The sequence below is a fragment of the Mya arenaria genome, chromosome 15, assembly GCF_026914265.1.
Source record: "Mya arenaria isolate MELC-2E11 chromosome 15, ASM2691426v1".
Taxonomy (NCBI): Eukaryota; Metazoa; Mollusca; class Bivalvia; order Myida; family Myidae; genus Mya; species Mya arenaria.
In genome coordinates, this window is record NC_069136.1 from 55,385,853 (window position 1) to 55,402,734 (window position 16,882).

At 35.1% G+C, this 16,882-nt stretch overlaps 1 protein-coding gene across 1 annotated transcript; it reads left to right on the top strand.

Annotated features, from left to right (window-relative positions):
• Positions 1–291: 291 nt before the first annotated feature.
• On the top strand, positions 292–16,451 carry LOC128220735 (uncharacterized). The gene is made up of 19 exons (XM_052929239.1): positions 292–622; positions 1,124–1,318; positions 1,612–1,771; positions 2,056–2,124; positions 5,082–5,249; positions 6,231–6,340; positions 7,340–7,480; positions 7,713–7,907; positions 8,532–8,647; positions 8,988–9,114; positions 9,532–9,641; positions 10,391–10,605; positions 10,830–11,010; positions 11,452–11,620; positions 12,203–12,460; positions 12,949–13,013; positions 14,016–14,140; positions 14,447–14,616; positions 14,975–16,451. The coding sequence occupies exons 2-19, from the start codon at positions 1,166–1,168 to the stop codon at positions 15,440–15,442; spliced, it is 3,000 nt and encodes a 999-aa protein (XP_052785199.1). The 5' UTR covers positions 292–622; positions 1,124–1,165; the 3' UTR covers positions 15,443–16,451.
• Positions 16,452–16,882: the final 431 nt, after the last annotated feature.

Here is a 16,882-nt window from a genome sequence, read left to right on the forward strand (position 1 = left end):
CGAACTCGTTGACTCGAACTAGATGTAAAGGACCGATTTCTTTATACTGAAAGTGAACAATTCCGCTTGGCTCTAATTTCCCTAGACTCGAGGCATTTTCGCCGGTCCCTGGGAGTTCGATACAATGGGGTTTGACTGTATATTACGTTACTTCCGTTTATGTAATAAATGTTCATTGTTTTGCACATTGTAGCATTATACCCAGTACAACTCAATTAATCAATTAAGCAAAGATTGTCCTTGCCGATATGTCATTTGAAAGAGCTTTGGAATAAGTAACTGAGTCTGATTCCACTTTAACGCTTTAACGTCGGAAGAAGTTAATAGATTAATAATGAAACTTAAATTGGGCTGATTGTGAAGTGTATTCTAATTACAAGCCAACTATTCATGTCTTCGGTGAATTGTTTAACAAACCTATCGGAGTACATTCAGAAGAACTAAAACCAATTGAAACATGAAACAGGGAAGTTCTATTCAGAATGTTCACTGCGCATTACATTGGAGTGGGTCTTCTTTTGTGTAAATAAATGAATAATATTGACGATTTCGCCTCGGTGTTAACAAAAAAGATTTTCTATTTCTTCATAGGATATTTTACAGAAGGAAAACACATACTCAGGTATGTTTTGTTTAATTTCTTTCTTAGATTGATTTTTTCTTAATAACTTATTTACGAGGTTAAGAATAGAAGCGATGTAAGTTTTCTATGCATAAGTTATTATTCTGTTATAACAAAAACTTGAATAGAGGAAGAACAGTCGTTAAAGTTGTTTAAAGTTACTTACTATGAACCTTGTATACACTGTAAGACACGTATGTTTTAAAAATACTTACGGACACGTAAGTATCAAAAAGAGATCATGTTTGTAAGATGTGACTTATGATAAACTATAAACCAGGTACACATAATGCACACGTAGACACGGATGTAATGAAAAGAGATAATGTTTGTAAGATATGACTTATGATAAACTATAAACCAGGTACACATACTGCACACGTAGACACGGATGTAATGAAAAGAGATAATGTTTGTAAGATGAAACTTACCATAGGCTATGAACCATGTATAAATATAATACACTCCCACTGTATTATGCAAATCTATAATATATTTCAGAAGATGCACAAAGTATAAATTTCGTCTGCATTCAAACTAGACATGATATCAATCAATAACATTGACGACATACGGAAACTAGGGCTAAAAGACAACCGAGCCCTTGCTGAGCAATGGGGAGTTAACATTAAAGGTGCCAAGAATCTACAGGAAATTCATAATATTTTGATAGAACATTGGATTAAAATCATTAAGGTAATATGATTTCATTTTTATTTGCACGTATTATTTATTTGTATTATACATATTAAATGAAATCGTAAGTTGGTATTATGTCACTTGATTTTTGAATGAAACGAATGCTCGTGTTTGGGAGGACACATTACATATGTTAAGATAATCTCGGACAATGTACAATGTACAACTTTATGTATAAAACACACCTTATTTGTTCATTCTTTCAGAGTTTTAAATGTCTCGTCATTTTAGTGTATTTGCTTGATGTTTGATTCAATAAACTATTGATTTGAGCTCGCTGTTATATTTAGATAAATGGAGGAGGAAGGCCCTCTGACCATGGCATTATTAAAGCCTCTCGTGACCAAGCCGGCGTCAGAAACAAACTCTGCGAGAAATTCCAAAAGACCGAGATTCTCATATCGAAATTTCCAAAGAAACTCCGATTAAACATGAAAAGATCACACCCAAGTAAGATGTTTAATGGATTGAATAACAGTATAATTATGGTAATAGAGCATAATAAATGCTGCCTCTTGTAGAGTTGAACTATAAGTGGCAATATCTGCGCATTATGATGCATTTAGCGGGTAAATTTTAAGGACAATACAAATCGAAAAAGCTTAAAACCGTTGAAAATTATCCTTAAACTGTACACAGCCATTGTAGTCTTCGCATTAACCCATTGTAGTTGCAATGAATAGCTGAAACAATACTAGGATTGCCTGAGTGAACTTTATTTTGTGTACTTTTAGGTTTAGAACATGATTTTAAGGACAGAGGAGAGTTGTTGAAGAAAGGTGAATGCTGCGTTTTAGTTGCAGGTGAGGATAAACTAACAGTACCATTTTTATATTTTAAACACACTCAATTTTGCGACCTCTTATCGTATGTTTGAACGTTGTTTCGATTTAAATGTTGATATAATTTTTTGCAAAACTAATGCTGGCTATATTTCAGTTGAACGTGTATTTATAAAACATTATTTCTTAAGTCAATTTTCCTAACATGTCCATCATAGCCAACTATGGAAAAATCCAGTGTAGTGAAAGTTCCCATAGAGTTATATAAGGAAAATATTGTTTAAGAGTTTTCACGAATAAGTCTTTCAACAGATCAACTTACTTCCTATATAAATGTTGGGATACTTTTTGCATTCTAAGATGATGATTTTGTTTAAATTTTATGATTGTTACATTTTGGTCCTAAGCGTTTTGTAAGTCTCGTAGTAGAAAGAAGGAGCTAAATTTTGTTTAGTTATTCAAAGTAATTTATAGTCATCCGATCGCTTAGCTTCCAGCGGATAACGATGCAGTTTTATTTTCCCCTTTCAAATGCACTTTTCGAATGAATTTAGAATAACTTTTGGTTCTTTAAAAACATTTGTGTTAAAAAGTAGAAAAACGATGCTCAGCAACTTTGTGTTCAACTGTACGATAAAGGTTGTATTGCACTTCCCGCGGCGTGACCTCAGAGGGGTAGGAATTATCCATCGGCAAGGTTATGGCACTTCGGGTATGGCACGTAAAACGAAGTTTGTTATTTATAGCAATACAATTATTTGATAACTTATCTGCTCCTTTGTTCGATCTGAAAATAATTTGTGACTAATGCTTGACTGCCCTCTTTCCTTATACCATTATTATTTAGTTTAAATAATGATACTCGATGTCAAGGGTTAAATATATTTTTGTTTAACAGGTGTTATTTCTTATTAGATATTCATAAGTTTAAAAGTTCCGACGTATATCGTTTATAAAATAATAAAGTTTTGAACTGATTTATTTTCTTTTAAAATGTTAAAGTTTAATTGGCAATATTAGCAATACATATGAGATATGAAACATAATAAATAAGGGTATTAAAGGAGATTATAATTTACACATCTGCATCGAGTCAACATGTTTATTAGTTATGCTTAGTTCTAATTCTTAATTGCATACACTTTGGTCTATCGTTTATGCACCCAACCCAACATTGGTTTTTTTCGACTTATGGAAAATATTCTCTTTCATATATAATTTGTAGTAATTTTTTTATAAGCTGTATCATCATTAATGACATTTTGACTTGAAGTCGTAAAAGACCGGAACTAAATGATAGCAACTGCAGGTTATATTTTGTTTTGTCTGTCTCTTTTCCGAAATATTACAAGCAATTTTGTTTTACACTACTATGAGAAAAATATCAAGCTCTGATAATGATAATGGTGTGAAAAATGGCTTTAATTAAATGTCTTTGTAAGCGATCAATTACAGACTTCATAGAGGCACGAATTAAAAGATGTAAAACAAGTTAGTTATTTAGAGATGATTTGAGATTTCAGTATTAACAGTCAAATGAGGTCAACCAACGTTTCCTCTGCAAAACAGATCTACTCAATTATGACTCATACTAAAATCGTCTTAATCTAAATAGTCATCGAAACGTATATTATAAAGACTGGTCAACTTTATGACAACTGTATTTCTTATCAGCAATAACTGGTAAACTAGTGTCAACGCTACTATTGCACAAAAAGGAGAAATCGATGGAGATCGCCGTTAGCCTGATAAACTCCAACGTTGGCAATGAATCACAATCAAATATATTAATAAGTATCTTTTTACATTAAATTATTAATTGCAATTAAATTTGATAAAATTATTTCTATTTGAATTTCATCAATATATCATATCACATGACCAGTGTGATATTTAGGTTAGGAAATGCTTATTGTTGTTGTTGTAAAGTCCTGACGAAGCCATATCCGTATCTACTCCTTGGAGGTCGTTCTCAGAGTATTTTGCATGTCATTCTTGATTGTCTTTATACTTCATAACTCATTAATACATATGTTACTATATATAACTATATATAGTAACACATTTGTACAGGGATTTCGCGATTATTTGCATGACTCAGCGATTATCAGTTTTGCGGCCCGAGCCGATTATCGATTATCATTTTGCGGCCCGTAGAACATTCGCACGTGAATTCAACTGTGAAATAATGTCTTGACTAAATAATTAAAATTTATTAATCTGCTTGAACATATTTATTGTTAAAATCTTAAAGGGAGGCAAACGCGTACGCAGTTTAGGAAGATATGCTAGTGTTTGATAACCAGGATGGACCGTTAGATGGGCGTTTTTTCATTCTGCGTTGACGTTCAAATACAAAACAAAGGGAGCGGCAAAATTGAATTTACTTGAAAAACAGCAACTGTTCATACATGTTGACATCATTAATACGAAGTATTGGTTTATCTGAGTACAAGCAGTCGTTCTACTTGCTAGGTGTTCATATTTATTGAATTGAATTCAGTTATTCAGACTATGAACACAAAGATGTCAGTGATTCGTACAGAAAAAATCGGATAGACGTTGTGGACTGTTCAAAGTGAATTGAAATTGGAATGGGAAAAATAAAAGTGACAACAAAATGCTGTTTGCCTGTTTGGCTCACTCTCAAAAACGAAATAAAAGTAAATCTAATTTGAGAGTGAGTTAACTCATCGTTGTCAAGCGAGAGCAAAATAAGCACTATTGGATAGCTGGTAAACTTTAAAAAGCAAACTGTAGACTTAGAAATAAGAAAAAACAACAACATACATATGTTTTAAAGAGGTTAATACACGGCGTAGCCGCGCCGTTGAGTGACTACGTCTCGGACCATTATGAGTCACTCGGGCCAATTATCACTCAACGGCCCGGCTACGCCGTGTATTAACCTCTAAATAACCACTCAATTTACGCTGCTAAACTAATTGGCAATCAATATTTCATTTATACCTTCTAAGGTGAGGTCGGTGCGGGAAAGTCCAGCATCATCAACCTGCTGCTTGAAAAGAGCCTTCTTCCCGTAGATGCCCTCAAGTGCACCAACACCTTTGTCGAGATCAGAAAATGCGATAGGAAAGAGGCCGTGTGTTTTAACAAGAATGGCGGGAAAACGGTCATAAGTTTAAGTAAGAGCTTTTTCCACATTCTTTAGTAGAGGGCGATATTCAGTAACTTCCGAATTGAAAAGAAGCATATTTACCAATAATAAGATATTTATAATCCCATAAAACATAGCACAGTTGTTTGTGCTGAGATAATTCGATTTTGCTTCTATCTTCAATCATTTTGTATAAATTAGTTTGAATCGATGACGCTTTAAATTTTCCAAATTCAAAAGTTTACGCTTTTAAGTTTCCCAACTAAAAAGGCCTTGATTTTTCCTTAAAATCAGCATAAATAAGGCTTTGATGCTAAAATTTGCTGTACATGCTATACATGTATATTTTAGTTTTGTCCATAGGAATGATATTAATGGATGCATATGAAATTTAAATATTTATCTCGTTGAGTTTGAGTCTCAAATTTAAATTCAATACATTAGTGAACATGGGCCGAGTGTCCGTATTCATAAAGCTTCTTAGTGAAATATTCGACATAGTGAAAATATTCATTTTATACACAGAATATTTTGAATACCCTCTATTTTTCATCAAATTTATTCACATACTTCTTCATTTTGATATTATTTTTGCTTATTTTTTATATTTTTAGTTTACAAACATCATTAGTTTTTTTAGATTTTTTTTCTCTAAGCTGAAATTTTTCACTGGATATGCTTTATGAATACGGCTCAAGGTTTTTAACCAGTTTGCGCTGACAAAACCATGTATGCTAGTAAGTACACTACGTTTTGAATTTAAAGGAAATATATATTTCTTTAGGCTGATCATGATAGTTTACGGAAGTTCTTGTGACACATTGTGTGAAGTATTGTTAAATATGAACAAGCGCAGAATATAAATGAGCTGTTAAAATTTTGCACTGAATAAATATTTGAACTACACTCTGCTTGAAAATGTATATGTTCTTACCATTAACGTTAAAAAAATTGACAAATTCGGTCGAGTATTTGCTAAATAAACGGCATTCAAACGCGCTATCTTCAGGTGACGATAGGGGAATACAGGAGTTCCATCAGACTATACGGCTTAGTGATGACAATGATGATAACCCGTATGAACATATAGAAGTGTATTATCCACTTGAGTCGCTCAGCGTAGGTGTTTTCCCTTCTAAGTTTATATTTGTTTAATTCGTGAGCCATAAACAAACATGGGACTACTTTCATTTTTACAGACTACCTTTTAAGACTCTTCCGCTTCCACTCATGTTAATGTGAAATCCCTTTTGTATTTATGTAGACGACTTTGGTTGTTTCTTTGATGTTCATAAATGTAGTTTGCTTAGTCAAATGTATACATTGTCTTCTTTTCTATGTATTTGCTACTACTATTTGTTAATACTCTACATTTGTATAGTCCATGTGAATTTAGTGGCTATTAATTATTGGATTTATAAAGTCGCAGTACAATAACACAGCAATTAAACATTTGTCATTTATGTTTATCAATAGCATACAGTAACTAATATCTTATTGAAAAACACTTAAGTTGTACAATAGAAGTACCTGATCATAATTCAGTTGTTTTTAAATGGTTTTCTTTGTTTGATTATTGCAAACAAATTTGTGAGCATTGAACATTCCCAACTGACGTGTTATTCAATCATGGGAATTGCAAATTTATCAAAGACATCGAATGATTTCATTGACTGACGTTTTAATTCCTTGCATACTGGAGTTTTTAAAATGATAAGGCTGTATATCATTACCCATATTTTGCTCATATCTGACATATATATATATATATATATATATCTATATTTAATTTGATTTGTTTCGATGGCTTATAAGATTCCTCCTCCCAGATATTATGGGCTTATATTTAAAACCTGTCAAAACGAATCATCTCTAGTTCATATTGTAATATACACCAGTGTTCATATGTCAAAAGCATGTGAATCGTTTGCAAAGGGGACATTATACAATATATAATATTCTATGTTTTTGTTTTATCTTTCTCATGTGAATGATTGACAAATGTTTTTGATATCAAATGGGGGTGGGGTTTCGAAAATGGAGGAGGTTGGCAAGGAGAATCAGTCACTAAAACGCAGTAAATTCCAATTATTATAACAAACTCGATCTATTTTGCAGGAGGGAATAGTAATAGTTGACATGCCTGGTATAGAAGGAGGTAGCAACGTTGACCAAAGACTGGATAAGTACCTTCACTCGGCGTTTGGCTTTCTCTACGTGATTAATACTAACACCGCAGGAGGGGTGCAACAAAGCAGGGTAAATAACGGTACCATTTCCATTGGAAAGATACGTATCTTCCTAATATGCACCAGAAGCAATCATGCGACGCGGCTCGCAGACTAGCTCGTTGATTGAACACACTTTATTATAAACTAAGATTAAGCTGCATTACATTGATAAACATTTGTAAGAACTGTTCTTTACAGAAAAACTTTGTTTTTAAAAAGTAATAACTTATCACTATGTCACGACCGTCTTCTCCTTTAAGCTTGGCCATTTACTGAAGACAGTCGTGAACTCATGTGACGAATTCAGTCCAAAATCGTCGCTTTTTATTGGTAACAAATGGGAAAATGTGCCGGATAAAGACAAAAAGGATGTCCAAGAAGATGTGTTTAAGAAACTGACGGCCGTATATCCTGGTGTAAGGCAACATCAGCTGCACTACATGTCAGTGAATCAGGTAAGTGAATCTAGTTGATAAGACTAAGACAAATATAGATAAGTCATTGCATCTCAAAATGGATTGATCCATTATTGTAGCTATACAACATAACACGTTCGAACTAGGCATTCAAGTGTCAGCATATACTATAAGAACAGGGGTTTTGAAGTTCATGAATAATCCTCAAATCAGGAATGGGATCTTTTAACTTCAGAGTGTTGTACAGTTAAGAAGATGTGCATAAATCTCTAAAATTCAAATACTAGTAGTCCTCCGGCTATTTTTCAGGACTGACAATTATCAGAACTCTGATTATATGCATCACTCACGCTTAAACAAAATATCAATCTGATGTAGCATTCTCTATCTTAAATATAGAGAGGGAATTCTGTGCGTTGCTTTAAGTTATAAAGTACCTTTCCAAAGCGGCATTCCAATTATTTATTAATAAATCTTTTGGATGTGTTGTCTGGTTGAGATGTTGTACTCGTACGTATGTGTCTCTCGTTCAGTGTCGATTTGGCCTTTGCCTCCGAACAGGGTTTATTTTTGAATACTGACAACTGGGCTTGTACCTGTAGTTTCCTTTGTATTATAGCTTATTGTTATTACTAACCAATCAACACTGATCACATATTCCAGGCGCGTGAGGTGCATGAAAGACATAAATGTCATACGGAACAACATACTGAACTTCTGAAGAAAATGGAACAGCTTATTCCTAATTCCTTGAGACAGGGTCTTTCGAACCATTACTGGTAAGGCGCTGAAAAAAAAACCATTGCCGTTTAATCGTCGTTTTAAACACAGCTGTTTCCGAAACAAGTTGTAAGATAATGATTCTAAGCCTTGATATTGTTGCCGTCGTCTTTGCCTGGGTCGTGCAGATATTTTACTTTCAATTCATTCACATTAATCTTAGTATATATTTATATTAGCAGGCACAATATGCGCTCGCCATAGAAAGAAAGGTGAGCGTTTTTTATAGTTTTGTTTAGCGGATGATAATACATACTATATACCAGTATTATCTATTCAAGATTTTGCCATGCTTTTTGTCGAAGAATTGTAAAGATTATTGTTACTGCTCTATCGCAGGTGGCTTGCTTCTTTCTTGACTCGGGCTTCCTACATACTTCGAGTGACAGGCGTCCAACAAGAACTATCAGGAGATGAACTGAAAACAAAGTACGACCAAATGCAGAAACATGTTCAGGAGCTTCAGGTATGCATTTAACCTCCTCAAAATACACGTTAGTTTCAAAATGATATGCTTAATGTTGACAAAACAAGCCGATACATTTCTTTCCTTCGAGCACGGATAATCTTAAAGCCGGTAAATTGATTCTTTGTGAGTCATCTTAACCATTCACACATTAAGAATATTAATTAGCCGTGAAATTATGCTAATGCATATCTATCTAGAGGATCACTTCATTTCATTCAGTAATGATGATTTAACGCTTTATGATTAATGTTTGATTTAAAACATGATTACGTACTTCAAACATACAAACATATTTATACTCTAATCGATTTTGAGAGACTCGACAGGACCACTAAAAGCACTTATGGTTTTAAGGAAGGCTAAATAGTTTAAAATTTGAAGAAAAAAAATGGTTTAGAAAATGTTTCATTTCAGAGTAACAGTAAGGACTGTATGGGAAGGCTGAATGACAAGGTCGAGTTTGAGATATTCAAAATAAATAACTTGATCAAGGAGAAAATGTGTGACAGAAAAACACAAAACATGTGAGTTAAGCTGTCTGCATGTTCCCTAAATGTATCCTAAATCTCTACCTATGTGTTCCATTTTACCGTGTGATTTTTTGTGCTGCTATTTCAGTTAATCATTTGTGATGAAATACATTCTAGATAGGGCAAGTCCGAAGTCCATCATACATCCACACGCAATACATATCGCAAAATAACGTACTTCATTAGTCAGTATTCAACTCCAGTGCATTACGATTGCATTCCACTCTGCTGACGTCACGTCATAATATGTATTATTGCGCGATGTTAAAGCGAAAGAAAAATGAATCAAAGTAGTGCGTCATTAATTGACATTTAATATGAAATCATGAATCCTTTACGTTATTTAACCAGTAATGTGTATAAAAAGGGTTATTATCGTGGATTTTGGCGGATTGTGATTTCACTCGGTTTGCCTCTCTTGAAATTCAAATCCTCAAAAAAACCTTGATTTGAATTCAAATCCCAGTATAAATAACCCTATTGTATTTGAGCATAACACATCATATATTTAGCAGAAGGTCAAAGAGCAATATGACCAAAATAGACAAGACTGTTCTAGTTTTAATTGTAATTTCTGCTGTTTGAATTGTATTTTCAGCTGTTTGAATTGTATTTTCAGCTGTTTCAGCTGTTTTCATTGATTTTTTTGCTGTTTTAATTGTAATTTCAGCTGTTTTAATTCTATTCCATGGTGCCTGCATTTCATTTTCTGCTTTTTTAATTGTATTTTCTGCTGTATGAAGGCTTTGTGAGTGGGATGAACTGGAGTGTGCGGGAGTGGAAAAAAGGTGGAAGCAGACTGCAGACACGGCCGCTGTGAAAATCTCAGAGAGGATTGCTCGAGTAATGGATGGGTGGCAACGAGAGAACAACATACTTAAACACATTGACCAGGAAATCATCAATGTGTTCGCAAACGAGTTTGGTCTCCTTCGGCACCAAGTACAGGACATTGAAAGTATGTTGTTTTAAGCGTTCAAACCCCAGTATGATTTATTAACATATAAATAGAAACTTCATAGGGTAATACATGAACACAAATACATTAGAGGCGTCACTTCGCTATAATATTGCAATGTGTCTTGTGAAGCTCATGCAACTCGTCATAGAATACTCGTATATACTACCAGAAAAAGTCTGAGATATAATATTGACAATTTCAATTTAAAATGTAACTTTTAGAGTTCTTGACGGACAGCAATCACACTAATCCGATGATGAAGACAATCAAGGTTGTGCCGGTAAAGGGAATATTTTCAAAGAAGAAAGGAAAGATGGAGAGGACATACAACACATTAGGTGGGGCCATCTCTTGCATTGGGATGCTGGACACAGGCGACAAACGCGTGAAGAAATTGTTCAAGTAATAATTTGTTTCTTACGAGACAGCATATCATTATAAGACTGAGAACCAGCCCTGCGTTTTGTAATGTTTGCGGCTAACGTTTCTGTTTGGTTCCATGCTTGTGGTGTAAGTTCTTCAATGCAACAGGGATACTCTACAGAACAGTTTGCTAACGTTAGCTTACGTGAGCGACTGTAAGCCTTAAGTAAACTTAGGGCTGGTTTGAATGTGCTAGTCCAGAAACACCTACATTACCATTACACTCACTACCAAAAACACTGATTTTTACATTAATTTCGGTTCAGGTTTAAAGACCATTCTTTCAAAACTATCGAAAACAATAATTGTGCAGTTTTAATTGTGGATAAAATTAAACCTGTATCTTATTATGTATTGTAAGAACATGAAAGACGTATGGCTATAGTTACTTATAGCCTTATACTTACTTTTTCACAACAGAGACCGCTACAAGGACGGCAACAAGACACAAGGCATGGCTGAGGCTACCACTCTTTACTTACAGAGTATTTTAGAACAGAAGGACATCGGTATTAAACTCAAAAAGTATTTCAGTAGATACTTCAAGGAAGTCGATGAAGCAGCTAAACGACTTCCTGTGTTCCTTGAGGTACGATTAACAGCCTTAAATGTATCCATATTTTCGTACAACATCACATTGTATGATGATTGGAAAAACTATGCTGATGCAAGTATGGTCTGTCTGTGCTGTGTGTGCGTTTGTCTTTCTAGTTCGTTGCCTTTGGGTCAGAGCCTTGTGCTTTTAAACAGAGTGATTGCTGAAATCCTGGGCTTGTCCATGTATATTTCAATGCCCTATTATGTTTCGACTCTTTGACTTCACGATCAGGTTGTGTTAAATAGTGAACAAAAGTTAAAAGGAATAAACTATAACCAATCGTTCGTTTACCTATTAAAATTATCGAAACAACAGGGATAAGCTCGATAGCCTAATGATGTTATCAAGATACTGTTTAAAAGCACAAGGAGCCACGCAAACAACAACAAACATATGATACAACACATATATATAGCAATTTGTTTGCATTTCTTTTGTGTATGTGACGTTAATAAGATTGTGTCTATAATTCATTATCGTTTGGGCCATTGCCTTGTTACCCTAAACCGTTTTTTTTAAATTTTCGACTTCTGGGCTTGTCCCTGTATTTGTCATTGTATTATTGTTTTGTAGTCGGACAAACAACTGATCGAAACTTTGCGGAACAGCATGCAGGAGCTTAAAGAAATGCAACAGGTCCTTCCAACACTGAATATGGAGTGTACGGAGCTGCATGGAACACTCGATATCTTTTACATCAATGAAATTATGGAATTTGACTTTGATATTCAAGAGTTGGACTGGGACAACAAAGTGCCTCTAGGAAGAGGGTCTTTTGCTGAAGTGTACAAATCGGAACTCAAACGAAAGCGTCAACCTGTTGCAGTGAAAGTAAGCTTAAATCTATGTGTGATACTTTCGGATGCCAATGTGAATACTGGGGTGCTTAAGTTCAGGATTTATCCTGAAATTAGGATTAAAAGCGCTAACTTTCAGACTATTGTTTAGTTGTGAAGAGTGTTTCTTGCTCAGACATTCGCGTGACAAACAGTGGAAGTACCTTGAAATGAATAAAACATACTTATGAAGCAATTTCAAAGGGTTCTAAGCCCCTTAACCCTGCTTTGAGCATGAATTCCTTCTAGCAAAATATCCCGGCTATCTGTCAGGATTGACAATCATGGGCTGTTAGAACCGCTTGATATTGTGACAGTGGGACAACAGTAGAACGCTTGCCTCATTATGTTATCTCCATTTTGCAGAAAAAAAACATGCACTTCGTTTATAATATTTACGAATGCATTGTCTAGATAATATATTCTTTTGGAATACATTATAAGTGCTGAAAGCTATTTCATTTGAAAGTTTTATTGTTCCAGGTTTCCATCGAGACTGTCCGCAAATCTAACATCTCCGAAATCCTTCTGGAGGATCGCACTATGAGGTAAACATTATCTTGAGCCAGTATATTAAAAGGTATACTGATTAGGAGCGAAAACTGTAAATAATGTTCACGTACAAGTAAAAAAACGCATAGATGATACTGTTTTAAAATTGTTTAGGTGTAGGTAGGAAGACATTTGAAGATAAGTCGGACTAAAGTCGCTTTAAAACTTTGTAGATTACGCCCCCTCTAACACACTCATACGGCCACCCCTTTACTAGTAATGGGGTCCACATGACACACACACAATGTGTATCTACTAATGAATTAAGGTTTAACTCAGAAAAATAAAGAAAAACAGCTACGTATGACTACACGTTATTCCTTATTTCACTGTTAATATTTGCAACCCGTCTCATTTTCCACTTCTACAGCAAATTTAAATATCGAATTATATGCACCTAGAACTTTTCCGAAAATTTTGTAGTACTGAGTCTTAAGTGTAAATTCAGACTTAGTCCATGGCAGGAAGCACATCCAATATGGACATGGCCCCAAGAGTGTTTTGTTATTCCTCGTAGCTCTCTTAAAACATTTTAGTAGTAACAATACAATGGGGTCATACGTACTGTATGCTGTTCCGGGAGGTTGTATTGCAACTAGGATTTAACGAAGCGCTATAATCCACGATATCGAATATAACCTTTTAGGAATAAGTACAAACAATAATTTCTCAAAATAGGCCTTAACTCTCCACTCCATACGGATAGCTATTCTCACAACATCAGATATCCGTCAAATGTAACAGTCAACAAAAATATTGGAAATGGACCAGACAATACTTTAAATGAATTTTGAAACAGTCTGAGGACTACATAAACGTTACTGGTTATAACAATTTAGGAGACATATTACCAACTTTGTTGGAGACGTCGTTTGAACTTCTCCCCAAAATTCGTGTTATAAAGACGTGACATAAGAAAATGGAATAATGACAAGCATGTTTTAAGGAACGTATTGTTTGCCGATGTATGATATGTATAAAAATGTAACCTATTCCAGGGACCTGAAACACCCGAATGTTGTACGGTATTACGGGGCGAGTAATCTCAAGAATGACAAGGGATTGAAGTGGATCATGGTGATGGAGCTGTGTGCTGACACACTGAAAGGCTATTACTGCTCCGGTATGTTTGTTATCCAGTCTATGAGTAATTGAAACAACATACAAAAAGTTTTCCATTGATAGATTAATCGTGTATGCTCGCATGTAGGGTGCTCAAGAATTGAACGAGCAGTTTCAATGTCCTGAAGAATCTTCTGGAAATCTGCACATAAAAGATAAAAGTGCATGTTATTTCGTTGATTATTACTATGCATATGCTATATATATATCGTGGTATACTCGATAACTGAAAAACTGAAACATAATAATACATGCACCTATCTATATGTTATTATACATGTTCGTAAAATAGAATCTTTACTACCAGATTCCATCGACCGTGAAAAGAGAATCCCGGGCTTAATCCCTAACGACCATCCACGGAAGAAAGATGCAGTAAACGGAATGCTGCTCCATGCGTTGGATATATGCAAGGGTCTGGAATACATCCACGAGAAAGGTTACACACACAGGGACATGAAACTGGAAAATGTGCTGGTAGGCTCGTTTTTGAAACAGTGTAAACTGATGATAAATGAACGGGATATTTGAACGAAACGCTGCTTTCAAATAACATTCGCTTGTTTTATGTTTCATTTGACCGAACCCGTATCGAAACGGTTCAATCAAAATGTATTCGTAAATACATATGTCTACAGTGTATATATTTGCTCTGACATTGTTGTATTGTGACGCTGCGTGTATCGCGTTGAATAACCTATATGTCTTCCACCCTGTGCGTCTGAACCGCGTTACTATTAGTGCTAATTGTCTTGACCCGGTAGTTTTCATTGTGTAATTCGAAAAATATCGCATGCATACCAAAGTAAAACTCTCATTTTACTCTTTGTTTTAGATTGCAAATGATAATACAGCGAAAATCACTGATGTCGGAGTTGCAAAAGCAACAAACATACTTGTTCGTACGTGTAACGGATCCCCGGCGTACATGGCACCAGAAGTCCTTCTGAGCACAAAAAATCAGTCGAACAAGATCGACATTTACAGCACCTCGCTCGTGCTTTGGGAAATGTGGTTCGGCAAAGAGATCACCGACGATATGAACCATGAAATACTTGGAGCAGGCTTCCAAGGCGACGCTATGTCTAGGCTCAAGGAGCGTCAGGGTCACCCGCGTGGGGGCTGGCGTCCTAGCTTTCGGTCTCCAAATAGACCACCTAGTGATGTGGCGGAGATTATAACCAGGGGATGGGACAATGATCCCGATAAAAGACCAAGCGGCAAGGAGATGCGGATATTCTTTGAAAAGAAATGCACAGTAGAATATTGCAGCAGAGGAATATCAAGCATTCGACTGCAGTAGATTTAACATCCGAACAGTTTGGCCTTGTTGTACAACTGTGCTTGAATATGCTATTTAATACTGTATCCCGAAAGAGCACTTTGCTCAAACGAACGTTACAAGTATTTGCAAATTGCGCCGAGAAGTGTGATATGAGCGATTTAGACAGACAATCATTCGGTTACAGTATTATAACACTAGATCTAGATGTATTTTTTATTGTGCAGTGACTTAGAGGTACCTTTATTTATAATTTATGTTCGCTTATAATATTTGTTTGATGGTGTGTTTTTGCTCAAGTGGCATTGTTTTGTGTCCCCATGGAAATATGGCAAACACATAGGGATTTCCTTGTCGTGTGCGTAACACTCGTTTCTGATACATACTGTTTGAACGAATTATTGAAGAGTCTTAAAACTTGGTCCTAGCAAAGATCATGGCAAGTAGATGACCCCGTCGGAGTCAATGCGCTGCTAACCAATATACTAGAAAAATGATTGGCGATCCGAACAGGCGACACATCCGATTGCGAAATTCTAGTTGTTTTTCTAGTTATCCCTTTAAAACTTTGTTAGTGTGTATTAATTGTTTAAACTACTATTCGAATGTGCTCTCTTTTATTTTGTGAGTTCAAGTTAATATCTTTCTTTAATAAATGCATGTTTTGAAGTACTGATTATTTGAAAACGAATACAACAAAATAAAACAAGAATAAGCATTAGTCTATGAACATATTTCCCTGATTTCTTAGAATACCTAAACGTTTAAGCTCATACTGTTGATCATTTATGCCATTCCTATCCTGTTAGATTAGTAAGATTAATGATATGTTGGAGGTGGTGCACTTCCTTCTATGTTTAACCGTTTTATCACTTTGTTTGTAATTAAGGCAACATTCGTTAACACATACTTGCGACTTTTATGTTTCGAGTTGTGAAAGAATGACATGGTGTAAATTTCAAAATATTTCTATTTATATGTGTGCTCTGTTTTGATTTTTAATGCTGTTTACATTCAATAAAACAATATAAATTAAGATGATTTCCGATTTGTTATCGCACGTTCAGACTTTAGAAGTTTATATGTTACATGAATCTTGTCTAAACAATGTGTCTGCAGGGGCAGATACAGGATCTGACGTTACTTAGGGGCGTTACGTTTTGACTTGCGCCCCTCCCTCAGAACGTAAATTTATTGCGTATATAGTAAAACTCTTGGCAGGAGGGTGTGTGATTTATTTTTACAGTTTATGATCCGAAAGGAAGCATTTTTAGTATCGTTGTCTCCGATGTTGAAATAAACTGTAAACTTGGATGATTAGGGATGGGCCAAGTGCGCTCTCTCCCCCTGGATACGCGAGTTGCCTGTTAGGCTTGAAACAGAGCGATCGTAAACTATTCGACTACCAATCCTGTCCATTGATTATCGCACGTTAATTACCTGTTATTAAAAATATCGATT